Source organism: Juglans microcarpa x Juglans regia, chromosome 5D (assembly GCF_004785595.1).
Source record: "Juglans microcarpa x Juglans regia isolate MS1-56 chromosome 5D, Jm3101_v1.0, whole genome shotgun sequence".
In the NCBI taxonomy this organism is placed as follows: domain Eukaryota; kingdom Viridiplantae; phylum Streptophyta; class Magnoliopsida; order Fagales; family Juglandaceae; genus Juglans; species Juglans microcarpa x Juglans regia.
This window is the reverse complement of record NC_054602.1, coordinates 12,730,769-12,756,792: the sequence shown is the minus strand read 5'-3', so window position 1 is coordinate 12,756,792 and position 26,024 is coordinate 12,730,769. Positions and strand designations below refer to the sequence as shown.

The window sequence follows — 26,024 nt, the reverse complement described above, 5'->3', positions numbered from 1 at the left end:
ACTTCAAGGACTCATGTTCGTCAAAGAAAGGTCGGGTAAGAATTGTCGCACACGGCACACAATCAATGTAATGATCTATCTCTCTAATAGGTGGCAATTCACTAAACACACCGCTAGGAAATACGACCTCATATCCCTGCAACAAAGAGACAACAATACTAGGCAAAGATACGTCAAATTCATTAGTATTAAGACTCGCCTTAGCATAAAAACTCACTTTTCTCTTTGTTTTTCTCTCACTTTCTTCACTCTTTCTTTTCTTTCCACTCTCTTTTTCTTTTCCATTCTTTTTTTCCCTTTCACACTCTTTTTTCTTTTCACTCTTTTTTTTTGTCACTCCCTTTTTCTTCATCTTTCTTTGTACTCTCGACCTCACAATTATTTTTCAACTTATTCTCTTTTTTTCTTGAGGTCTCAGTCTCACCCTTTTCTTTTTTCTCTCTCATTTTTCTCTCTTTCTCCATTTCGGCCTCACTATTACTTTTCAGCTCAATCTCACATTCACTCTTACTTTTCAACTCAATCTCACTTTCACTCCTACTTTTTAGCTCAATCTCTTTTTCATTTTTTCTTTTTTGATCACTCTCACTCTCACTTTCTTTTTTCATCACTCTCATTTTCACTCTTTCTTTTTTGAGCAACCTCACTTTTCAGTTTCAATTGGTCCACATGGACCTATGTTGGAGTTAAATGAGCAAGTTTGATTGTTTTTCCATCATTTTTAAAATTGTACATGTTCCTTAACCCATCATGGATCACCTTCCTATCATACTGCCACGGCTTCTCCAACAAAATATGGTCAGCATGCATAGGCACTACATCACAAAGCACCATATCCTAGTATTTCCCAGTTGAAAAAGAAACTAGCACTTGCTTATTTACCCTAACCTCCCCATAATCACTCAACCACTACAACATGTATGGTCTACGGTGTTTCAAGGTAGGTAAATTCAATTTCTCAACTAGAGTAGTGCTAGCCAAATTAATACAACTCTTCAAATCAATAATCATACTACATATCTTGTTGTTGATGTGGCATCGAGTATGAAAAATATTCTCGCTTTGCTACTCTGTATCATCCATCTTAATTTGTGAATTGAGTGCACACCTAGTAACAAGAGAATCAACATACTCTTCTTTTTCATACCCATTTTCAACACTAGACTCACGTCACCTCCTATCTCTCCTGCCTTGTAGATTTTGAATTACCGTATCTTGATGATCCATCATATCCCTCACTTCACCCAACACCAAGTTCAACTGCTCAAACTGTTGTTGCATGGCTTGCAACACAAAGGATGAGTTATCTACCATCTCCTTTGGTGATGAGTCACTCCTATGAGACATCGTAATGTGCTGCACAAAAATAATGTTAGTAGAAAACCTCACACACTCCCTTACGTGTTTACACTCGAATAATGGCACTCCACTCGTGTTTCACTCTTAATTGGCTTTTTCCCGATAATAGTCTCACACTCTCTTGCTTTTTACCTTAATAGTTTTCCCGCTCAAGTTCTTTAAGAACTAGTTGAACTAAATCAAGACAATACAACCTTGTATTATTCCAACCAGTAATATAGATCTAAGAAACAAGAAACAAGGAAGGAATAAAATGACACGAGACTCAAGGAATTTATACGAGGGAAAAAGTAATTATAAAACAAGAACTAGAAAGATATATTCTGCCCCTTTGATGATAATGCTCAATCAACAAATATTTTTCTTTCTCTTTGTTGTAACTATGTAGCAACCTTTGAATATGCTACTTTTTCTTTTCTTCTTCTTCTTTTTTTTTTTTTTTTTTTTTGTTTTTGAATTTTTTTTCTTTTCTTTTCTTTTCCTTTCCTTTCTTTTCTTTTCTTTTCCTTTTTCTTCTCTAACTCAATCACAAACAGTGACTCAATTGTAAAAATAAAGCAATTGAATTCAACACACAAGAATTGACAACGAAATAGAAGAGAATCAATGGAACAACACTCCAAGCAATTGATAAACTTAGAAATGCATTAAACCCTAGAATTTTGAAACCCTAGGTGATGCAAATTTCAGATAAATGAAAAACCCTAAGAATTTCGGCAGCCTACTTTTTGTTCATTTTTTTTCCAACCCTAGAACAATGAAACCCTAGAATCAAAATTAAAGATGCAAGAATTAAAGATAGAATCATACCTGATTGGAAATCTTGCTCTGAATACCAAATGATATGAATTTACGGGAATAGAATCCTTTGAACCCACAATCAATTTGAAAACTCACCCAAGAAAGTCAAAATCAAGTCAATGGATGGAGAACCTAGACCCGTTAAGAACTCATTTCAAGAACCTAGATTATATTAAAATCTAGACCCATTGAAAAACTTGTCTTAAGAACCCAGATTACGAGGAGGAACGCGACAAAGGTCGTGATTTACTTTTGATAAGTTCAAAAGTTCAATCAAGAACAAGAAGAGATAAACTCAACTTACAATGAATAAATTTATCAAATTTCATAAACTAATTAAAATGAGGCTACAAATAGTATTTAAACCTAAACCTAATTAAAACCTTAGCCAAAATAAAGCCCTTTCTTCCAAAACTACCCCTGGATGAATAGTGTCGCGGCTACAACACCGCAACTACAGTAACTCGCTACAGTACCTCATTAAACCCTAGTTCCTAAAAAGTAACTTTCCAAATAAGCCATTGGCCAAAATACATGGCCTTTCCAAAAATTCTAGTTCATAAGAAGTAAAACATATGTGGGTCAAGCATCCTCAAGTCCACTTATTCTAAACTAATAAAATAAATCCTTTAAATGATTTTAATAAATTGAAAGTCTTCAATAACAATAGGCCCAAACAATAACTCTAAGTTATGTCTTCCACAACATGTATCAAGTGGATCAAAACTGGTTCTTCTTCTTTAGAGCCAACTTGTGAGTTGGGCTCTTGCTAGTTTCATTCAAAGTGGATTGCACCAATTCTTGCTTTACTTCCTTGATTTTCTTAGCTTTTGATCTTGTAATTATCCCATCTAGAACTTGCAAAGGATCTTTAAAACTAGGCCCACCTTGATTCCCATCACATAAGCTCTTGGCCGAATAGGCTTAAGGCCCATGGGCACATCATGAAATAAAGAGTGGCTACTCTTTCATGAAACACACGGGACAAACATAGTTTGAAAAGGAAGGGCGTGCGATAGTAGGGGACTCACAAGGGAAGCAGCACGGTACGACAGCTCTGGCGACTAGCTGGGGTGACGGCGGCGCAACAGGAGGCTCCTCTAAGCATGGTGGTGTGATGCAGTGAGAGATAGAGAGAGTTAGAGAGAGAGAGAGAGAGAGAAACCATGGAGTGCTGTTAAACCAAGAATCAAAGTAGATGAATAGAGTTTGCAATAGGGAACTTACGGGGAGGACGTGCGGCAGATCTTGTCTGACGGAGAGTCCTCGGATGGCGGTTTCTGTGTTTACCTAGGTGGTTTCCAACGCGATAGGTTGTGGGGGTATTGGGTTTACGTGTATGGGTCCTCCTACGGTGGTTCTCGGCATGCAAGTCGGCACGGGGTGGAAGAGACGTGGCTGGCTGTTGGCTTACGATGGTTGTCCAGGGCATCAGCGTACTTTTGGACATGGTGATGCTTTGAACGGGGTGGTTGAATCAGAGCTTTGGCCTTCATGGTTGTGTTCTGTTTTGATGAGAAAGAACAAAGGTTGCGTCGGTGTCTCGAGGGCTAATTTTGGTGGTTCCCTGTGGTTGGCTGCGGTGAAGGAGTGAGGTAACTCATGTCGGAGTTGTGGTGGTGTCGAGCGACGACAACGAGAGTCCTCCACGACTTAAATGCATGCTGTTTGTTCATTAGGAAGGGCTAGGGCTCTTCTTCTCCACCCGATCCGATGGTGGGTTGCTGGTGACTGGCTGAACTGTAGTTTTCCTCTCAGTTTGGACATAGAGGATCATGTAGTGGAGGTCTCTCTACGTCGGGTAGTTTGAGAAGGACGGGAGGTTGAGTGGCAACCCTAGTTGTATAAGGAACTGTTTTTTTATTTTTTATTTTTTGGATAAACTGCAACACATTTCATAACTTCAAAATAGTCATGCACAAAGCATTTCAGAAACAACCAAGTCCTCTATCACAGAAGGACCCTCTTCTACCAAAATTTTACAACCAACCCTAGATAAAGCTTGCTTAGCTAACAAATGAGCTACCCCATTACTAGACCCACGAATAAAAGAGGCTTTCCAATGTAACATAAGTTTGAAAAGCTGCTTAACATCCTCTAGCACTTACCCATACCAGGTCCAAAGTTCTTCATCTTTGTTTACTGAATTCACAATCACTAAAGCATCTCCTTCAAATTGCACCTTATTAAGGCCTAAATCATAACATAATTGCACAGTTTTCCTCAAAGCTAAGCTCTCAGCCATTGCAGAATCTGATACTAACTGCACTTGATCACTACAAGCTGCCTCAATCTGGCCTTCCCAGTCTCTGATGATTATTCCCAGTCCAAGAAGCTTCTTTTGAGCATCAATAGCAGCATCAAAATTTGCTTTGAAAATCCCTTCTGCTGGCTTCCTCCACTTCTGTAGGTATGTTCTTTCTCCTCCTTCAGCAACAAATCTCCCACCATTCTTTTTTTGAGCTTCTTTATATTCATTTAGCTGCAAAGCATCTTTGACTACCTGTGAAGGATTAAGAAACAGGTTATCAAAAAGATACTTATTCCTTCGATGCCAAATTCCCCTCAAAATTGAAAAGTTTCCTCCAACTTTTCTTTGTCTAGATGGCAGCACAGCTTGTCCCATAGATCCAGAAAATTATTTCCAGTAACTGTCCATTTCTGTAAACACTACCAGATTCAGTCCAAATATCATTAGTTGTAGGACATTGCCATAACACATGCATAATAGTCTCTTCAGCACTACCACATATCGAACACTTAGAATCTTCACAAATTTGCCTCCTGCATAATGATGCTGTAGTAGGCAAAGCACTTCTAACAGAAAATTTCCCCTCCTTACTCCAATTCCAGATCTGTTTGTCTTGCCCCCTTCTGATACTAATAGGTAAATTATAGATCATTGCAGCCTCTTCTTCGTGAAAATGAGCTCGGATAATCTCTTCCTTCCATTGATGAACCTCCTCATCAATAAGATCATAAACCTTTGCCTCAGCTCCAAGAGATGAAATTGGAGATTGAACACTAAAACTTGAGGGCTTTGGTAACCACTTGTGTCTCCATATGCTAATTTGTTTACCATTACCAACACGCCAAATTAATCCTTCTTGCAACACCTCTCTAGCCATCCAAATGCTTCTCCAAATATATGATGGGGAGTTACCTAGCTTTGCATCAAGTATACTCTCTTTGCTGAAATATTTACTTTTAAAGACCTTGGCAACTAAAGAATCTGGATTCTGCAAAAACCTCCAACTGTTTTTAGCAAGTAGTGCTAAATTGAAATCTTCTAAATCTCTAAATCCCATCCCACCTCAATTTTAGCCTTTCCCATAAAACTCCAGCTTTTCCAATGCACCCCTCTCCTATCTTTTTTCCCCCACCAAAAATTAGCCAACATGGCAGAAATTTCGTGGCAAAGCCTCTTGGAAAGCTTAAAAACATTCATTGTATAAGTTGGTATGGCTTGCAAGACATCTTTTATTAAAATTTCCTTACCAGCAGTAGTTAAAAAGTTGTTCTTCCAACAAGAAATTCTGCTCCATATACGATCTTTAATGCATCTAAAGGAATTATACTTTGACTTACCAATCATTAGATGGCAATCCCAAATACCTTTCATAGCTCCCACATGCTATTGCCCTTACGTCATTCACAATCTGTTGCTTAAAACTTGCATATGTATTTGTACTAAAAAAAACTGAAGTCTTGTTCCTGTTTAACTTCTGACCAGATGCTATTTCATAGGTCCTTAAGATGTTGTAAATTATCCCAATCTGATCTCCTTGCTCTGCAAAATAAAACATAGTCATCTGCAAAGAGCAGATGACTAATTCTTGGGCTTCCTCTAGCAACACTCACACCCTTAATCAAACCTTTAAGCTCAGCCGCATTGATTAGAGTAGTCAAACCTTCAGTACAAATAATAAATAAGTAGGGAGATCCCCTCAAACCACAACTTGGAACAATCTCACCAGTAGGATTCCCATTTACTAGGACTGAATACTTTACTGACTTCACACACATCATCACCAAAGAAATAAATTTCTGCTCAAAGCCAAGTTTAACCATCATAGCCTCCAAATAATTCCATTCGACCCTATCATAAGCTTTTGAAATATCAAATTTTAAAGCCATACTCCCCACTTTCCATTTTTGTTTAGTCCTCATAGAATGAAGAACCTCAAAAGCAACCATTATATTATCAGAGATTAATCTACCTGGTATAAAAGCACTTTGGTTGCTTGCAACTAAATTAGGTAGAATTCTCTTTAATCTATTTGATATAGTCTTTGAAACAATTTTATAAAGAACATTACAAAGACTAATGGGTCTAAATTCCTGCACTGCATCAGGTTTGGAAACCTTTGAAATCAATGCAATGTATGTATAATTCAAAGAAGAGGAAAAGGAGCCATTGTTCAAAAAGTTAAGAGTTTCGGCACAGACCTCATCCCTGACAGTATGCCAATGTTGTTGGAAAAAACCTGCACCAAATCCATCTGGTCCTGGTGACTTTAAAGAGGACATTTGATTTAGAGCTAATTCTACTTCTTCTGTTGTGTATATTCTTCCAAGGGCATCATTCATCTGATCTGATACCTTAGTCTGAACATTATCCACCACTGCATTTATATCTTCAGAACATTATCCACCACTGGTAATCGATAAATGCTTGCTCAATACCCTCTTTTCCATATCGTAGAACCTGATCTTGATCTTTAATCTTGGTAATGAAACCCCTTCTCTTCCTCTCCGTTGCACATGTATGGAAATATTTGGTATTTTTATCCCCTTTTTGATACCATTGTAACTTAGCTCTTTGCCTCCATTTCTGATCTTCCTGTTCCAGCATAGTTTCCAATTCTTTCTTGGCTGCTCTTAATTCCTCCACCTTGTGCATATCCTCCTCCATTTGTATTTTCCTAATCTGTTCAGTCTTATCTTGAATCAGTTTTTCTCTTCCCCTGAAAATATGCTTACTTCATCTACTTAAGGCTGTTTGACAAGCCCTTAATTTTTCCTACGCCCTGCCAATTGCCTCTCCACCCCCATTATCTCGATTCCATTCTGCTTCCACAACTCGAGCACAATCTTCCTCAAGAGCCCAACAGTTTTCATATTTAAACTTGCCTTTGAAAACAAAAATATGTTCATGACTTTCACTACAGTTCAATAAAAGAGGACTATGGTCTGAGTTACATACTGCCAATACCTCAACAACCAAATCAGAGAATTTCTCAGACCATTTAGGGTTGGCTACTACCCTATCTAGCCTCTCTTTAGTGAAAGATACATCAACATGATTATTACACCAAGTATATAAACAACCTTTCCACCCCAGATCACACAACCTGCAATTCAATAAAGTCTGTCAGAAAGGTTCCATCTGATTTTCATTCCTCATACTGCCTCCAAACTTTTCTTCCTGGGAAATTATTTCATTAAAGTCCCCTACAACACACCATAGATGATCATCTAGTGGTCGAAGGTTCTCCAATAAAGTCCAGCTATCCTTTTCTGTTACTCACCTCTGGATTACCATAAAATCTAGTAAGCATCCATGTATTATTAGTTTCTCTATTGAAAACCCAGCCACTAATATGACTATGTGAGTAATTTATAATCTCCACATCTACCTCTTCCTTCTACAAAAGAACTAAACCCCCACTTCTTCCAACTGAATCAACCACAAAACACCCTTGATATCCCAATTTAACTTTTAAAGAATCAAACTTATTGGCAGTGAGTTTGGTCTCCATTAAAAAGACCAAATTGGGTTTCTTATACTTTATCAAGAAGTAAAGCTCCTGAACTGTCTGGGGTTCCCAAGTCCCCGACAGTTCCAACTTAAGATTTTCATTGTTGTTGGCGGGGTTGCTGAGCAACCTCCGCCAATTCATCAGTTTTTTCAAGAAATGAGACTCCCTTTGCATCTCTTAGTTTCTTGAATGGAGATTTGTCACTGCCATCTTCTCCACCCTCTCTCAAAATACGTTTCTTCCTTAGTTGGACAGAACAAGTCACTGGTTGTATACCTTTCTCTCGTGCCTTTCTTTTCCAGACTAATTTTTGTAGGTTACTTCGATCTTGCACACAATCTTGAGCCAATATTTCCTTTCTGGCAGTTAGTTTCTCATCATACTGTTCAATCATGTCCTCAGTGGGCTTGCTATCAACTTGCCAAACTGCTGACCCATGATGAATGGGCCCCCACTCAATCTCTATCCCATGTTCATGTAACCAAACCTTTTCACCACCAGATACCTTTTTAGCTACTAATCCCTTCTCATGTAAACTGCTTCCACCCTTATCTACATTAACTGCTACACTTTTTGAAACTTCCAAGCAGTTAGAGCCTTTCCCTTCTATTTTATCAACTGCTCCTTGGTTTTTGGTAACTTCTTCTTGGTTCTTAACCATAATCAGTTCTTCAGAAGTAATTGCTTTCTCAGCCCCAGTAACCACCCTAACTGCTTTCTCAGCCCCAATCACCACCCTAACTGCTTTCTCAGTTCCAGTCACCACTGTTTCTACTTTCTCAGTCACCATCGTATCTGCCTGACCATGAACCATCTTCATCACATCAAAGTTCATACTGCTGGACTCTGCAACAACACTAGGCTTCCCTAAAAAACCATCAAAATTAGAAAACATACGTCACCCACCAGCTTCTGCTCTCAGCCATGTCCCAAACTATGTAGTATTGCCATCACCCTTTTCCTTCAGACTTTGACACAACAAAGTGTGATGCAGAATACATCCACAAGTAAAACATAATCGTGGTAACTTCTCATATTTAAAGGGTATCCAAACCTTAACTCCATTGATGCATACTGTTCTTCCCCTTGCTACTGGCTTTGTTAAGTCCAAATCCACTTTCATCCTGAAGGATTTTCCCCACCCAATTCCGTCCTCATCAACATCAATCTCCACCACTTTCCTATTGAATTGCCTATCTTCCAACCAGTATTCCAGGTCATATTAGCCAGAGGCAAATTATACATTTGCACCTAGAAAGCTTCATGGTCAAAGACCATTTTAGTTGGTCGGGACTCCCCATCAAACTCCTGAATTATAAATAAGCAATTATCAAACAGCCAAGGTCTCCTTTCCTTGATCCTCTGTTTATCAGCATGGTTATTGAAAGCAAGTATGAATAGATTCAGACCTACTTCCATGAAAGTAGCTGGTTCACTCAGACCCCAGACTCTCGCCATTGTTGAAGCAATCACTGTTTTACTTATAGCCCTATCAACACAGACCTTCCCTATCAAACACTTATCACCCTTCCGCTGAACTGCCTCTGCTTCTTCTACATCCAATTCAATCATCAACCTTTCTTCCTTCGTGAGAGTCATTTGTTCCCATTGCTTTTCTAGTTCCTCCATCATATCCCTCTATAGCCACCTTCGTATCACAAAAAAACCCCCAAGTTGACACTATTACTCTACCTTCAGTTTTGCACGAAAGAGAAAACTTTCGAGAGAGAAAAACCAAAGAAGAGACTTTTTTTTTAGGTGGAGACTTATGTATAAGGGACTGTTGTGTGTGAATTTAAAACCTACGGATATATATATATATATATATATATGAAACCCTAGGTGCAAGAAGTTCAAGCCAGAAGATGAACGTACGTGGGGCTAAACTGAAATGATTGGTTTGCTGCAATGGTTTCACATTTCAACGTGGTTCGGTTATATATGATAATTAATAATTAATAATTAATAATAATAATAATATTATTATTATTAACCTCAATTAAAATTACACATGTTATTAATAGGTTGGATAACATCCATAATAATATATGTTAAAATAAATATTTTTGACAATATTTTAAAATTTAAATAAATAAATAATATACAGTCTAATTTAGGCTCAACATGGCACAAACCTAAATAAATAATAGCCTGTCAACATTCGATAGCATTGGCTCATTAAACCTAATTTAGGCATAATAAGATTATTTGTATTAATTTCATCCTTGGAAATATTGGGCTTGGTTGTTACAAAACCACCAGTAGAGGAAACACCCTAAGAAAGGGAGAGAAAAGTCTCAACTAGCGTAAAACAGTACCCTACACGACGACAGGAGAAAAAACCACTACTCAGTTCGAGAACAGAGAGAAGAATAAAAGTTATAATGATTAAATGAAATGAGTACGCTAGCTTCTACAAAAATGATGACTAGATATTTTTTTCACTTTAGCTTCTTTTTAAAAGAAACTTTAACTTAGTATATTTAAAAGATATTTTAAAAGATTGGGCATTTTACTTTTTTGTTTTTTTGGCATTTTGTGAGCGAGTTTCTTTCTGTAGTACACAATTTATGCACGACATCTAAAAATTCTGCCGATTCATTTTGTTCATAAAATTTGAAAATATTCGAGTAATCAACTCGGTTTCGGCATACACAACAAATTCAACTAAGTGTAGCAAGCAATACATCTACGGTACAACACAGTCTTATTCATGTTTAAGCAAACCAAGCTAGTTTGGGTTTGGCTTTTACATCACGTATCTTTGTAAGGGGCTAGATGTGACTTGTCAAATAACGTAATTTTGAAGTCAAAGCTTCAATTACGCATGCATATATATCAATCATTCATCAACCTCTAGGTAGAGGGATGGGATGAATAAGTAATGTTAACACTCGGTCCTTACTTTCACGATTTTCAACGCTGTGCCCATCTCCGTACTGGTACATGCATTGGGACATCCTTGGAAAATTCAATCTAATCTGAATAAATGCTTCACAAAAGGAAAAACACCAGCGAGTTCTTTTCTATACTTCTTCCAACACCATTTAAATCACTTAAGTGAACTTGTGTTGCTTTACTTAAGATATATATTATATTAACCGGTTTGGCTATATGAACCTGGTTTCTGACTCCGACGACAGGTTCCGTCGGTTTCTGTACACCTCTAAGTAGGACTGAGTAAAAGTTCAAAACCCAACTCCGAATTTGGCTCCATTTCGACTTTACTCCGACTTCACTCTAACTCAGACAAAACGGAGTCAGCATCGGATTTTTGTTTTTAATTTTTCAGTTGGAGTCGGAGGTGTTGCTGGACCCACTCCAACTCTAATATTGTATATATATTATAAAAATATGTATTTATCTATATATTTATCATATATACTATTATAGTTAAATAGTTATATAACTAGAACTTATATAGTTAAATTCAATAATATACTATTATGAGCTTATTATTATAAAATAATATACTTATACTATAATATAAATAGACTAATGATATTTTAGTATATGTAAATATTATAGTATTACTACCATACATAATCAAATATAGAAATAAGTTAGATACTAGTATTTAAAATAAGTCTAGTATAATAAGTTAATAAAATATATACTAATTAACTAAAGTATAATAATATGTATTTAGACACTAAAAATAATATGTAATATTATAGTATGATAATATGTAATTAGACACTATAGTATAAGTCTAGTATAAAAATAAGTTAGATATTAGTATAGAAGTAAATTAGCAGTGAATGATTTAGTTTTAATTTTTAATTTTTTGAAAAAATTGAAATTTGAAGGCCTAAAAAAAATTCTTTTTTAAAATGGGCTAAATATGAAGCTAAAAAAAGTCCAAAATTGGAAGCCCAAATCCGACTCGTCTCCAACAAGTCGAAGTCAGAGTTGGATCGGAGTCTACATAAGTCGAAATCGGAGTTTGGATTTAAACTCTGACAAAGTTGGAGTGAAGTCATATTTAAGGGAATCCGACTCCGACTAAGCCGACGCTCACCCATACATGTAAGTTGAGCAAATATCTAAGATGGGTGGTGTGTGCATTGTAAAACATTGTTCTTGGAGGCATAGACCTCGGTTGGCTTCTGAGCGATATAGGGTGACTCCAATGTTTCCTAAAATTCAGTGATTCTAACCCAATTCTCAAGCCCATTTCATAGGTTCAAGTTAGTGGGTGTATATTTGGCCCATCAGTAGTTAAAAAGTGCCTTATTTTGATCAAGTTAAATGATATTTGTAGTCTCAAATTGTACAAGTTCAGAGTACTCCCTTTGAAAAGAGTGAAAGAAAATACTAGTTTGTCCCATGCTTTTGCTCCCTGGATTTGACCGCTCATGCATTTTAATCTTTTTTTCTTCGTTAATGGTTAACCAAGCCCCCATGGGCCATCTTAGATTGGAGGGAAGAAGTATAATAACCCCCAACCAAGCCCACCTCCAAAGCTTACACAAATGGCCCAACAAGCCCAACTCACAAGGCCCAAAAGCCTTGTCTTTTATTTTTCTCCTTCTAATTCAAACCCACATACACCATACCATTGATTTCCCTCAAGTCCAAGATGTGCCTCACGCCTCTAGGGTTCCCACCTAACCATGGTTAAGCTTCTAACTTGAGTTAAGAAGTACTAATCACCTCACACATGATTAGTAACCTCTAAATCATGTTTTTAGCTTAATTTTTCTATTGTTGATTTGCATTGTTCTTAGACTAACTTAGAAGATTCGGCTTGACCCAAGACATGTCATTAGGAGCAAAGCCATGACAATGCCCAAATGAGCACTAATTGCCATGTGCACGTCATCAAACTAGCCCCTAGCCCACGCCATTTCTATCATATTTTCAATCGTAGTTTCACCAATCACATCTCACCACATCACTCAAGGTTTAGACCTCACATTGGAGGAAATACCTCCAAGAAACCAAACCAAAATCCAACAATTTCCTTGGAACATCTAGTTGGAACCAAACCAAATTGCCCTTAGTTTCTTCAAGAATTTTTCTGCTCTTCTTTGAGCCACTCCACATGCCACCACCCCTTCCCTCCAATCCTTTAGAATTTCCTCAAAGAATCATTGTATTTTGACTAAGCTTTCCCCCAAACAATTGCCAAAATTGATTGGCAATGGCACATTGAACCATTCAACAACCACCTCACTTCATTCCCTTCCATGAGCTGTACACACATCTTCACTTGGTAGCCAATCTCTCCACCTTCTGCCACTTGAAAAGGCCATCAAGAAGTGCCATCATACTTGCACAACACAACCATGGAGAAATGACAAGAAGATGAGGCAAGCAAGTGATGAAAGCTGGATAGTTTTTGAAGACCCTACCTTACGGCAATCTAGCATGATCTCATTTGCCATTCATTTCATTTTTGTTATGTTTTTCTAAACCAAACCAGCCCCTGCACCCATAGCCTCATTGTAGCACCTGAAAATGTAGAAATGATGGGGGTTTGAATACTATTCACCTGCACAAGTGATGATACAAGCTTAAACTTGTATCACCACACTCCACTGCCCACTTCAACCAATTCCAAGCCCCTTCATCATCCAAAGCCAACATCCTCCACCCTTCTTAAAGCCTATAAATACCTCCCTCACTTCCTCACACCCCTCCTCAAAGCATTTCCTCTAGTGTTCTTGAGAGCAAACACTTCTTGTGTGAGAAAAGAGTTGAATCTGAGTAGGTTGTGTGAGTGATCTTGAAGTGAGTTGTTCTTGGAACTTAAGGGTCATGAAGTTTTGTAAATGTTCTTGCCTTATCTTTTGTTAAGTGTTAGAATGATATGTTAGGTTTCAATTTATGGCATGAGAATGAAGTTTGATTTAATTTAATTAAGGTTTACCCTGCTAAGTGCAAACCGGGTCAATTTGGAAGTATTGGATGAAGAAATTGCTTTGGGATGAATTTTTAGCCATGACATGTCTTGATATAATTTATATGATTCACTAATGTCTTAGACTGAATTTTGAAAGTTTGAATTTGAGGTTGAAAACATGCCATGATAGGCTTTAAATTCATATCATGTGTTAATCATCTAGCATGCACCAGTTTTGCTTAGTTTATGTTTAGCTTATGGAGTTTTGATTAATTTACCTAGGCTTGAATAATGTGCATTTAGAAAAACCTTGTGATTGAGATAAGAATGAAAATGCATGATTTGATTAAAGTTTTAAAACATCTATTGGTAAATAAAGCTAGAAACATCATGCATGCTTAATGGATGATTTAGTGATAATTAGGTCTTAAGCCATGTTTAAGTGTTGTGATGAATTTGTATGACCTGAGCCTAAGATTTTAAATTGTCCCTAAGGTATTCAAGGTTGCATTTGGGGAAATTTGAAGCACACATGCATCCATAGAGGTTTTTAAATTGAAATCACACATAAGCCTTAAAAGGATGAATGTCACGGGTTGGGTGTAATTGACATGGTTGGATTTGAATCTTACAATTCTAATGGAATAGATGATCCTTCAAGGTAGTATAGTGACAGGTCACAGGTAGTACATTGTGTCCTTCAAGGGAGTGCAATTCTAAGGGCATGATCTTTATTTCCTTCAAGGCAGTACAGTGACAAGTGGAGTTGCAGTGTCTTTTTCAGATGATCCAGACTCATACATTACTCATTTATGGCACATGCGCTTGGGTGGTATGAGTAAAAAGAGAATGTCTATTATAAGTAAGCAAAGTTTAATGTGTGATAAGAAGTTAGAGAAACTTGAATTTTATGAGCATTGTGTCTTTGGGAAATGGTGCAGAGTTCAGTTTACTATAGGTGCTCATAGAACCAAAAGTACTAAGGACAATATTCATTCTGATCTTTGGGGTCCATCTTCTGTTCTATCAAAAGGTGGTGTTCAATATTTACTCATGTTTATTGATGAATATTCGAGAAAGGTTTGGGTTTATCTTCTGAAATAAAAGAGCGATGTATTTGCTAACTTTAACTAGTAGAAGGTTTTGATTGAAAATCAGATAGACAAGAAGGTAAAGCGACTTCGAACTGACAATGAAATGAAATTTTGGGGGGTTAGTTTGATGAATTATGCAAAGATGAACGTATTGTTAAGCACCTTACAGTCAAACACACTCCACAACAAAATTGAGTAGCTGAACGGATGAATATGACTCTTTTGAGGAGAGCCGACAGTAATGTTTTGAATGTCGGCGTCTCTAAAGGTTTCTGGGCTGAAGCAGTCAGCACAACTTGCTATTTGGTTAACCGCTTTCCAGCCATAGCTATTGAATTGAAAACTCCAAAAGAGGTATGGTTTGGAACTCCTGGTGATTATTCAAATTTGAGAATTTTTTGTTGTTTTGCATATTTTCATATTAATGAAGGAAAAGTTGAGCTAAGGGCAAAGAAGAGCATATTCTTTGGATATGCCAATGGAGTAAAAGGATTCAGGTTGTGGTGTACTGATTCTAAATCACCCAAGTTTGTAATTAGCAGGGATGTGGTATTTGATGATTAATCTATGTTTAATCCGATAAAGGAGCTTTTTGTTTCTATAGGAGAAAAGCAGGGTAATGGCAAGAAGGTGGAGTTGCTAGTTGAAGCTTCACAAGGAGTGTCAAGTAGCACTCAAGATCATGCTATTGCTGATGAGCATGATTCTGAATCTGATAGTGGTGCACGGGGTGAGCAAAACTACAATATAACTACTAGTAGACAGAGGAGATAGATCAGGGTACCTCAAAGATTTGTTCATGCAGACATGGTGATGTTGCTTGCCATGGTTGCGTTGTATGATCTAGAGTTACAACAATTTGATGTTAAAACAACATTTCTACATGGTGAGCTTGAGGAGACCATTTATATGCATTAGCCAGAGGGATTCATCGTTGAAGATAAAGAAGATCATGTGTGCAAATTGAAGAAATCACTATATGGTTTGAAGCAGTATCTGAGGCAATGGTATAAGCATTTTGGTACTTTTATGATTAATCATGGTTATTTATGAAGTGCCTATGATAGTTGTGTTTACCACAGACAAGTGTCTGATGGGTCTTTCATTTATTTGCTACTATAGGTTGATGACATGCTTATTGTTACCAAAGGCATGTCTGATGTTAGTTTGTTGTAAACCCAACTCAGTAATGAGTTTCAAATGAAAGATTTGGGCGCTGCAAAGAAGATTTTGGGGATGGAAATCCACAGAGATAGGAAAGTTGGAAAGTTGTACTTGTCCCATGGAATGTACATTGAGAAAGTTCTTGAGAGATTTGGATTATCCAATTCCAAACCAGTAAGTACACAACTTGCTATACATTTTAAACTTTCAGCATCACTATCTTATCAGATTGACGAGGAGGAACAGTTCATGTCACGTGTTCCATATTCCAACGCAGTGAGCAGTATCATGTATGCAATGGTTTGTACGTGTCCAGACATTTCACAGGCAACGAGCGTTGTTTGCAGGTATTTGGCTAATTTGGGTAAGATTCATTGGCAGGCTGTGAAATGAATATTCAGGTATTTGAAAGGGACTTCGAATTTTGGCTTAGTCTTTGATAAGGAAAATAATTTCAGTTCAAGGGTCGTGGGTTATGTTGATTCAAATTATGTTGAGAACTTAGACAAGAGAAGATTACTAATAGGGTATGTTTTCACTTTGTGTATTCTGTTTATGTGGTATCCACTTAGTTGGGGAGTTATAACGATTGAACATGCTAGTTTTAGCTGGGCCGGAATAAAACCTTTTGAAGCGAGGGGAGTGCTATCTGGTACCATAATGTTCTTCTATCATGTTGTAAAAGATTTTTTATTTTTATTTTTTATTTTTTTTATAGTTTGCAGTCATTATCTTCAATTTTCCGCAATTATCATATCATGAAAGAAAGGGCTACTCACCTCAGAGTAAAAAAAAAGTTATTATATTCAATTGGATTTTCTTGGACATTACACAATTTCTGTAGTTGTTTAATGCTATTTAGAATCATAATAGCTCTTATATGAGTTCCAAATTTGATGTTGTCACATTCATTAAAAGAAACTGCGTGCGTGGAGGTATTTTCCTGATTATTTATTCAAAAGTGTTTGCAAGTTTTGTGAATTCTGTTGAAGTTTAATGTTGACTCCTCAACCCCGGCCCTCTAAATCCCCCAGTACCAAATATTGAGAATTATCAGTGGCCTTTTGACTCCTCATAAGTAACCAAATTTCTGTTAAGTTATTGTCGTGCTTGGCTAGTTGTCTTTTAGATGTTAGGTGGCCTCAACTCCTCTGGGCTACATGCTCAAGAAGCGAGGGCTTTAGTTCAAACTCATCTTGTTTGAGAAATTGGAGCAACAACTAGATTAATCATTCTATAAAATGTCATTTTTTCAAAACAACATATTGGACATGGATGGGAGACACGGTTAAACATTTGTAGTCCCTCACCAAAAAGTCAATACCAAATCGTAAAAGACACTTTATCGTCCGAATACACTATAAATTTTGGTAGGAGGATATGTCTCATGTCCATGTATAGCTGCATACCGTAAATGTTTGAGTTTCTCTTTATCCAGCTCGTGTTCGTTTCTCTTTTCCTTGGCTCCTGTTTCTTACTCAGTCAGCAAAGAGTGCATATGTCTATTTCCCACCCAGATTTGACTAACTTGTATTTGCTACAGTATTATTCTTGAGACAGATAGCAAATTCTGACAATGTTTGTAAAACCACCACAGTTTTGGTGGAGTCCGAATGTATTATAAATAGACAAGTGTAGCTATACAAGTAAGGAAAGAATAATGAAAGATTACAACGGTTACAAACCAACAATTAAGGGTCAACTATTACAAAGAAGGAATGATGTCTAAGAATCAGGAGAGGATTCTGAGGAATCCTTAACACCCCCCCACAAGCTAAGCGTGGGATTAGAGCACACACGTAGCTTGGATCGAAAGAACGTGAAGAGAGGTCGTGAGACACTCTTTGTAAAGACATCAGCAACTTGAAGTGTGGTAGGAATATGTTGAGTGTGGATTCGACCAGCGACCACCAGTTCTCGAAGAAAGTGATAGTCCAGATCAATGTGCTTAGAGCGCTTGTGAGAGACGGGGTTGGAGCTTAAGAAGATGGCACTCTTGTTGTCACAGAGAAGAAGCGGACGAGCTGGAGTGGAAACACGCAGGTCACGAAGAAGATGGTCTAACCATAGAACTTCAGCAGCAGTGGAAGCCAAGGCACGGTATTCAGATTCACAACTGGAGCGGGACACTGTGGGTTGCTTTTTGGCACTCCAAGAGACAAGATTATCACCCAAGTAGATAGAGTAGCCTGAAGTAGAGCGTCGAGTGTCAGGACAACCGGCCCAATCAGCATCAGAATAGGCAGTAATACTAGCAGAGGAGGAGGCAGTGAATGATAAACCAAAGTGAAGAGTGCCTTTGACGTAACGAAGGATGCGCTTTACAACCTGAAAATGTTCATTAGTAGGAGCATGCAAATATTGGCTAACAGAATTGACCGAGTGGGCAAGGTCAGGGCGAGTAATAGTCAGATATTGCAGTGCACCAACAAGAGAGCGATAGAGAGTAACGTCCTCAAATGGAGAACCATTGGAGGAGAGGCGCTGGGCAACAACCATAGGAGTTGTGATAGGTTTGCAATCAAGAAGCTGAGCGCGCGCAAGGACATCGCGTGCATACTTGGTCTGGCTGAGAAAAAGACCTGTCGAGGTGGGAGTGGCTTCGAGACCCAAAAAATAGCTAAGGGAACCCAAATCCTTGGTGGCAAATTCGGAGTGAAGCTACTGAATGAAGTGGTTGAGAAAAGACACATTATTGCCAGTGAGAATAATGTCATCAACATACAGTAAGAGATAAATGATGTGCTGCTGGCGATGAAGAATGAATAAGGATGTATCCGCACGACTACAAGTGAACCCAAGCTGCAAAAGAAATGAGCTAAAACGCTGAAACCAAGCACACGGAGCTTGCTTGAGACCGTAAAGGGCCTTCTTGAGTTTGCATACATGATGAGGGAAGCGAGGATCAACATAGCCAGGAGGTTGCTCCATATAAACATGTTCCTGCAAGATGCCATTGAGAAAAGCATTTTTAACATCAAGTTGGCGAAGAGGCCAACCATAAGTGACAGCCAAAGAGAGCACAACACGGACAGTTGAGGCTTTGACCACTGGACTAAAGGTATCGGTGTAATCAAGTCCAGGAAGCTGAGTGTAGCCTTTGGCAACAAGACGGGCCTTGAGGCGGTCAACAGAGCCGTCAGATAGATACTTGGTGCGAAAGACCCATTTAGAACCCACAATGTTCGTTTTGGGAGGCCAAGGAACAAGATCCCAAGTGCAGTTATCACGAAGAGCTTTAACCTCTTCATCCATAGCAGCAAGCCATGCAGGATTTTTAGCAGCAGATTTGAAACCACGAGGCTCAGATGTAATAAGAAGAGCATGTAAGAGACCCGAGACATGATGACTGAGGTAGGTAGGGTACCGTGGTCGGAAAACGCCCGCCTTAGCTCGAGTGACATTGGGTGAGAAGAGGAAGGTACGGATGAAGTACTAGAAGCTGGAGCATCAGACGACGGTGGATCCTGTACTGGAGAGTCATGAGCAAGAGGCTCAGTAGAAACCTGCATAGGCTCAGAAAAAGAGTCAGAACATAGTCGACATACATGAGACCCAGACCGAGAATGCGGATCAGATAAAGTTGTGGGGGGCAATAGGGTAGGAGGTGGGGGAAGATCATGTGTTTGCATGGGTTCAAGAAAACAGGAGAGATCAATGGATGCAGGAGGTTGGGCGATAGAAGTGGGTAGGAGTGGAAAATTTTGTTCATCAAATTTGGCATGATGAGTGACGTAGATTTTAGAGGTGAGGGGATCTAGACAGCAGAAGCCTTTATAGGAAGGACTATATCCTAAAAATAGACAAGGAGTGCTGCGAGGAGAAAATTTGTTAGTGGCATAATCACGTAAACAGGGATAAACTCGACAACCAAAAGGATGAAAGTTGGTGTAAAGAGGAGGTTTACCGTGTAAAACTTCAAACGGAGAAATACCGCCAAGAAGTGGGACGGGCAACCGGTTAATGATATAAGTCGCAGTACTAAAAGCGTCAACCCAATAGCAAGTGGGTACACGGGAATGAAATAAGAGCGCAAGGCCCATTTCAGTCACGTGGCGATGCTTGCGCTCAGCGCGTCCATTTTGGGAAGGAGTGTAGGGACAAGACATTTGGTGATGAATGCCAGAAGAGCGGAGTTGAGATTGAAAACGATTGCTACAAAACTCAGCACCACCATCACTCTGAAAAATTTTAATTTTGCAAGAGTATTGATTTTCCACAAACGACTGAAATTGGAGAAAGATGTCAATAAAATCAGATTTAAATTTCATAGGATAAAGCCATGTAAAGCGTGAGTGGTCATCAACAAAAATGATATAATAAGTGAAACCCATTTTAGATTTAACAGGGGCCGGGCCCCATATGTCACAATGAACAAGACCCAAAATTGAGGTGGATCGAGTAACATGAGTGGAGAAAGGAAGCTTATGGCTTTTCGCAAATTGACACGTAGCGCAAATAGCAGGATTAGGCAAAATAGAAGTAAGAGATAACTGTCCCTTTTTATTTAATAATGAAATGATAGAATGATTAACATGCCCAAGACGCGCATGCCATAGATCATACGACGCCGTAAGAGCAGATTTATTAAGGACAGAAACAAAAGCATCATTGCCACGCTCTAGTACATAGAGACCGCCATCACGTCTTCCGGTTGCCACCACATTTCTTGTGATCTTGTTCTGAATGACAAAAGAAGAGTTAGTAAAGATGACTTGAAGAGGAAAGTCGGAAGTCAACTTACTAATGGAAAGGAGATTTTTTGTGAGGTGGGGAACTAATAAGACATCAAGCAATTTTAAATTTGGAGAAGGGTGAGAAGTACCCGTGTGAGTGATGGGTAAGGATGCCCCATTACCCACGACCACTTTATCCTTACCAAGATATTGCTCGGAAGTGTCAAGTGCAGTCGAATCTGGCGTCATGTGAGCGGAGGCACCCGTGTCAAGATACCAGTCGGAACTGGAGGAACCATCAGCAAGAGAACAATGTTGTTGAAAGGCTTCAGCAAGCTGGGCAGATGGTTCCGCACGATCATAACGATTGCGGCATCGATCTGCAGTATGGCCCTCTGTTTTGCAGATTTGGCAGCGAGGAGTGTATGGGCGACGGGAGCGATTGTTGGAAGGGTGGCCACCAGATTGAGACCCACCCGTGCTACCATTGAAGCCACTTTTGGAGCGCCGAGTGCCAGTGGAACGAGACTGACCGCCAAAACCAGAGGGGCAGTTTGCCAGGAAAGCTGCATGGGAAACAGAGTGAGTTTCAAGAGATTTTTGAAATAAATCATAGCTTTCGGCCAGAGGAACCAAATCATGGAAAGAGGGCAGTGGCGTGAGAGCCATCTGCGTGGAGGAGAAACCAGCGAACTTGGTGCCGAGAGCACGAAGAAACCAATGGGACTTGTCGATTTCATCAACTGGACGTCCAATGGCCATTAACTGGTCACAGAGTCCTTTGAACGCACGGGCAAACTCAGAAACAGGTCGGTTTCCTTTCTTCATGAGTTGTAGTTCATCCTTCAAACGCAACTCACGAGTTTTGGAGCCGTGACTGAAGGCACGTTCGAGTGCAACCCATACATCCCGAGAGGTTGCGTGACCCACAGCAGCTGCCATGGCTTCTTCAGAGAGGGAGGACAGCAACAGGCTGAGGATCCTCTGATCTTTGAGTTTCCATTCCAGAAACTTGGGGTTGGGCATGGAGGTGCCATCTGTGGGGTGAGGCAGTGTTTCAGATGGTGTGGTGAATGAACCATCAACGAAACCGAGACAACCTTGGCATTGAAGCAAGGGCATAAGCTGGCTTTTCCAGAGTAAATAATTGGTTGCCGAGAGCTTAATGGTGACCATGTGAACCATGGTATTGAAGGAAAGAGGTTCGGCCATGAGAGGGAAAAAAAAAATATGTCGGAAGTGATTCCTATAGGGCTCTTGATACCATGACAATGTTTGTAAAACCACCACAGTTTTGGTGGAGTCCGAATGTATTATAAATAGACAAGTGTAGTTATACAAGTAAGGAAAGAATAATGAAAGATTACAACGGTTACAAACCAACAATTAAGGGTCAACTATTACAAAGAAGGAATGATGTCTAAGAATCAGGAGAGGATTCTGAGGAATCCTTAACAAATTCAATTAAGAAGTGTAGCATGCAATACGTCTATAGTACTACGCAGTCTTATTCATGTTTAAGCAAACCAAGCTTGTTTTGGTTACAGTATTATTCTTGAGACAGATAGTAAATTCAACTAAGAAGTGTAGCATGCAATACATCTATGGTACAACACAGTCTTATTCATGTTTAAGCAAACCAAGCTAGTTTTGGTTTAGCTTTTACATCATGTATTTTGTAAAGGGCTAGATGTGACTTGTCAAATACAGATCAAAGAAAAAAATATTTCTTCGTAATTTTGAAGTCGAAGCTTCAATCACGTATGCATATATATCAATCATTCATCAATCTTTAGGTAGAGGGATGGGATGAATAAGCAATGTTAGCACTCGGTCTTTACTTTCAAGATATTCAACGCTGTGCCCATCTCCGTACTGGTACATGCATTGGGACATCCTTGCAAAATTCAATCCAATCTGAATAAATGTTTCACAAAAGGGAGAACTTGCAGCGAGTTCTTCATTATACTTCTTCCATGTCACAACAATCAAATTCCTTATATACTCACGAGCATCTTCTTCACTAGCACCAGTATCATTCATGTAACATTGAATTGATTTGGGATTATCACCTCTTTCGAACTCATCCTGATTTGCAAATTAACACAAATATAAGCATGTTATCCTATGTTCATGTGAAGAAGACCGAAAATATTTTGGCGAAAGACTTGGGATAGTGCGGTTTTGCAAACCTTAGATGTTCCGAGATCATCTGCAAGTCGTACAATCATTCCTTGCCAACGAATTATATTGGGATAGTCTTCCAATAAATCCAAGGTTTCCTTTGTTATGGGATTCGTGACAGCAAAATAAGAATGCACCAGTAAAAGTGGTGCTGATATTGACAGCCATTCAATTTCAATGTACTCTTGAAGGCTCGGTGTATATCCGCTGTAGTACCACCTCGCCTCCAATAGATAACATCTACATAAATCTGCCCACTGAAACATTTATGGTAGATCAATGAAGCAGAAGAGTTAGAATGTACAACAAATGCTAGAGTAAATAATGTTGAATATATATATATATATATATGTGTGTGTGTGTGTGTGTGTGTGTGTGGAGATCATACCCCCTTCTTAAGGTAGTGAATGTTGTTGAAACCTTTTTCCTTGAGGGTGTCCAAAGCCAGTTCATTAACTGAGTTGTGGAGGGTAAGGAAACATAGCTGCATATAGTAAGGAAGTTTTTCCATTGCATTGACATCCCATCTACATCACAAACATTACGTAAGTATTTGGGTTAAGAAGCAATATTAGAGATGTACCACTGCCATTAATACAAACCTCTCAACAACTTCTGTGAAGAGCTCAAGTTCTTCTAAAGTGCCATAGACATCATAGGCATCATCTATTATTGTTATCAGTGCACCGAGCATTGCTAACAATCTCCTCACAAATCCGAATTGGGGCTCAAAGGATACTCCCACTGTCCATAAGAAATTCTCCACCACCCTATCCCTCACAAAGCTCAACTCTCCAAGGCCAGTGCTCCTCCACCACCTTTGTATGAGACAAGGAAATAATATCAGTTCTAGAACTATAGAAACGAAATTTTTTACCTTTCTAATCCTATATATAAACAGTAAATGCCCACATATATTTTCTGGCTGAGTGTCAAATTACAAGATCACGAGTATAAACGTCCCTTTTACCTTGACACTTCTTTAAGATCTTCTTGGTGGACTGCTTGTACTACGTTGAAATCCAATTCTGCAAGCTGAAGCAAGATAGGGTCCATATCTTCTCTACTCCTATATACATCAATGAACCACCTCGCTTCCAATCTTATCACCCTCCAGTGCAATGGAAACTCCAGAGCATGGTTCACCATCGCACGAAGATTTTGATCTGTGCTTTTCTCCACATAGTCTTTGAGATGTTTGGTTGTAAAATCTCTTGCTTCCTCCAAGATGCTTTCACCTTCTATCAAGAGGAAGGAGGCTTCGTACAAAGCCAACATTCCCTTGACATCATCGCAAAGATATTCTTTGAAATTCCCCTTTTCATTGGTAAAACTCTTGAAAATATCTGCAGTCAACAAATTAATTAAGTTCACTAGTTAATAAATGATGTGTTTATTTATTTTTGTCAAGCATTACTAATATGTTGTTTACCTTGAGGTAAATTATATTTCTTTTGTCTTAGCAATCTAAATTCGAGAGCTGTGGCATATAAACTTTGCTCCCAGCAAACATCACCTCCATAATGAGTTTTGTGTATTTTGTCCAGCATCCTCCTTATTTCATCTTCGAAGTGGTAAGATACTCCAAGTCTTTGCAAGATGTCAATCTTCTCAACTTGCTTTAAAGGATCCACGATTTTGTGAAACATCTTTGTCACTTCTTCCTTCAAGTTCTCAATTTTTCTGGTGTATGACTCCGCCTGCCAATCCAAGTTTCATTGATTAGTCAGGCACCGATAATGCAAGAACTATTGAGATCAACAATAAAAACTAGTAGAGATAGCAAAAGTTACCCTGTAGTCACTTTCTAATGACTGGATGTAATCATCATGCCAGATGGTAGGATGAAAATTTCCTGATCGTCGAACAATAGTGGAGTCACTTGAGTTTTCTGCAAGGGCCATGCTTTGGAATGGATGAGGAGCATCACGATTTCCTTTTGTTACATGTGCGACAGGTTTCTTAGATGGAAGCAATGTAGAGGGATTGCAACGTTGTACTGAATCAAGAGCGTTAAGACACATTGAGTAGGCCATTAGCGAGGCTTTAGTTTTCGGATTAAATGGATTAACCTATGGAACATACGATTCACATATGTGCCTTTATATATCCTTGGGTGGCTATCATCTCTATGTCACGGCATTGAAAGCACACTCTAGTAGATTTCAAAGATTTTTTGTTCATTTAGACAAGGCAGGCAGGCTAAAGGGGTTGGTGGCCATATATTGGTTACTTACCTAAAGGACCTTTCAAGAGCCACCCCCAATAGAAAATGTGGTTGTATGTTGCCTCGAATGGCTGTTTTGAGAAAAATATCGCATGCAAGGGAGGTGGCATCATGTTTCGAGTGCCTAAAGGGATAGACGAAGAGGTGAAACCCTAAGCAATTTGAATGCAAAGCACACTCCAATTCTATTTCTTTTTTCCATCTTTTGGTTCTATTGATTCTTCTAACTTAATTCTTCATTTTATATTTCTATTCCCTTTTTTTATTTTTATTTTTTATTTTTTAGGCAAGCTTAATTATAGTTATAAGCAAGCTTTTGTGTAAAGAATTGTTTTTTTTTTCTCTCTCTCTCTCTAGACAAGCTATTAAGAATGGATTCAATATTTAGAAGACATTATTTTTAATCAGTTTTACAGCATAATCATATCAAAGTCAACACTTATGATGATCTCTTTGATCAGATCCGTTGTTTGTATACCATATTCATAATAGTCTTTAATTAATTGGGTATTCTCCAACCAATGAGATAACCTTAAAACATTAAACACCGACTTCTCATATTGTTCAATACTTGCAATATTCCATATTTTTCAATATAAATAAAGTTGGTATACCAAGCTAACCCTAGAATGTGTTCAGTGTTTAGGGTGTACAACAATTGGTCAAATTACCCTATTAATACGTAAAAGCCAAACCAATAAGAAAGAAACTGCATAAATACATTTTGAATAATTGGTATGGTTGATCTCTGAGTTTAGGACCACCCGAACCACCGAGTAGATTATTTGTATAATCTAGTTTCTTTTTTAAGTGTCATCACTTAGATGAATATTACATGTTGGTTAAAGATACTACCCACAAAATTACATTTTAATACAAATCCAGGGCCTGAATGGAGTGAGTTCGATT

At 38.5% G+C, this 26,024-nt stretch overlaps 2 protein-coding genes across 2 annotated transcripts; both read right to left on the bottom strand.

Annotated features, from left to right (window-relative positions):
* Positions 1–4,264: 4,264 nt before the first annotated feature.
* Positions 4,265–7,075, bottom strand: LOC121265693. The gene is made up of 5 exons (XM_041169381.1): positions 6,847–7,075; positions 6,036–6,785; positions 5,749–5,950; positions 4,881–5,415; positions 4,265–4,663 (listed from the first exon to the last, which is right to left on the bottom strand). The coding sequence occupies exons 1-5, from the start codon at positions 7,073–7,075 to the stop codon at positions 4,265–4,267; spliced, it is 2,115 nt and encodes a 704-aa protein (XP_041025315.1).
* A 15,402-nt stretch (positions 7,076–22,477) lies between these two features.
* Positions 22,478–24,939, bottom strand: LOC121265692 (myrcene synthase, chloroplastic-like). The gene is made up of 7 exons (XM_041169380.1): positions 24,682–24,939; positions 24,321–24,588; positions 23,859–24,234; positions 23,491–23,706; positions 23,277–23,415; positions 22,897–23,145; positions 22,478–22,792 (listed from the first exon to the last, which is right to left on the bottom strand). The coding sequence occupies exons 1-7, from the start codon at positions 24,922–24,924 to the stop codon at positions 22,490–22,492; spliced, it is 1,794 nt and encodes a 597-aa protein (XP_041025314.1). The 5' UTR covers positions 24,925–24,939; the 3' UTR covers positions 22,478–22,489.
* Positions 24,940–26,024: the final 1,085 nt, after the last annotated feature.

Bases quoted from the DNA above. Each gene is read 5' to 3' on its own strand.
- LOC121265693 (XM_041169381.1), bottom strand. From the start codon at position 7,075: ATGGAGGAGGATATGCACAAGGTGGAGGAATTAAGAGCAGCCAAGAAA. The intron at 6,786-6,846 runs GTATTGAGCAAG...ATATAAATGCAG, and splicing joins TCTACGATATGGAAAAGAGG to TGGTGGATAATGTTCAGACT. The intron at 5,416-5,748 runs GTAAGTCAAAGT...TGCTAAAAACAG, and splicing joins GGATTGCCATCTAATGATTG to TTGGAGGTTTTTGCAGAATC.
- LOC121265692 (XM_041169380.1), bottom strand. From the start codon at position 24,924: ATGGCCTACTCAATGTGTCTTAACGCTCTTGATTCAGTACAACGTTGC. The intron at 23,416-23,490 runs GTTTGTATTAAT...TTTGTGATGTAG, and splicing joins TTCACAGAAGTTGTTGAGAG to ATGGGATGTCAATGCAATGG. The intron at 22,793-22,896 runs GTTTGCAAAACC...TTTGCAAATCAG, and splicing joins ATGATCTCGGAACATCTAAG to GATGAGTTCGAAAGAGGTGA.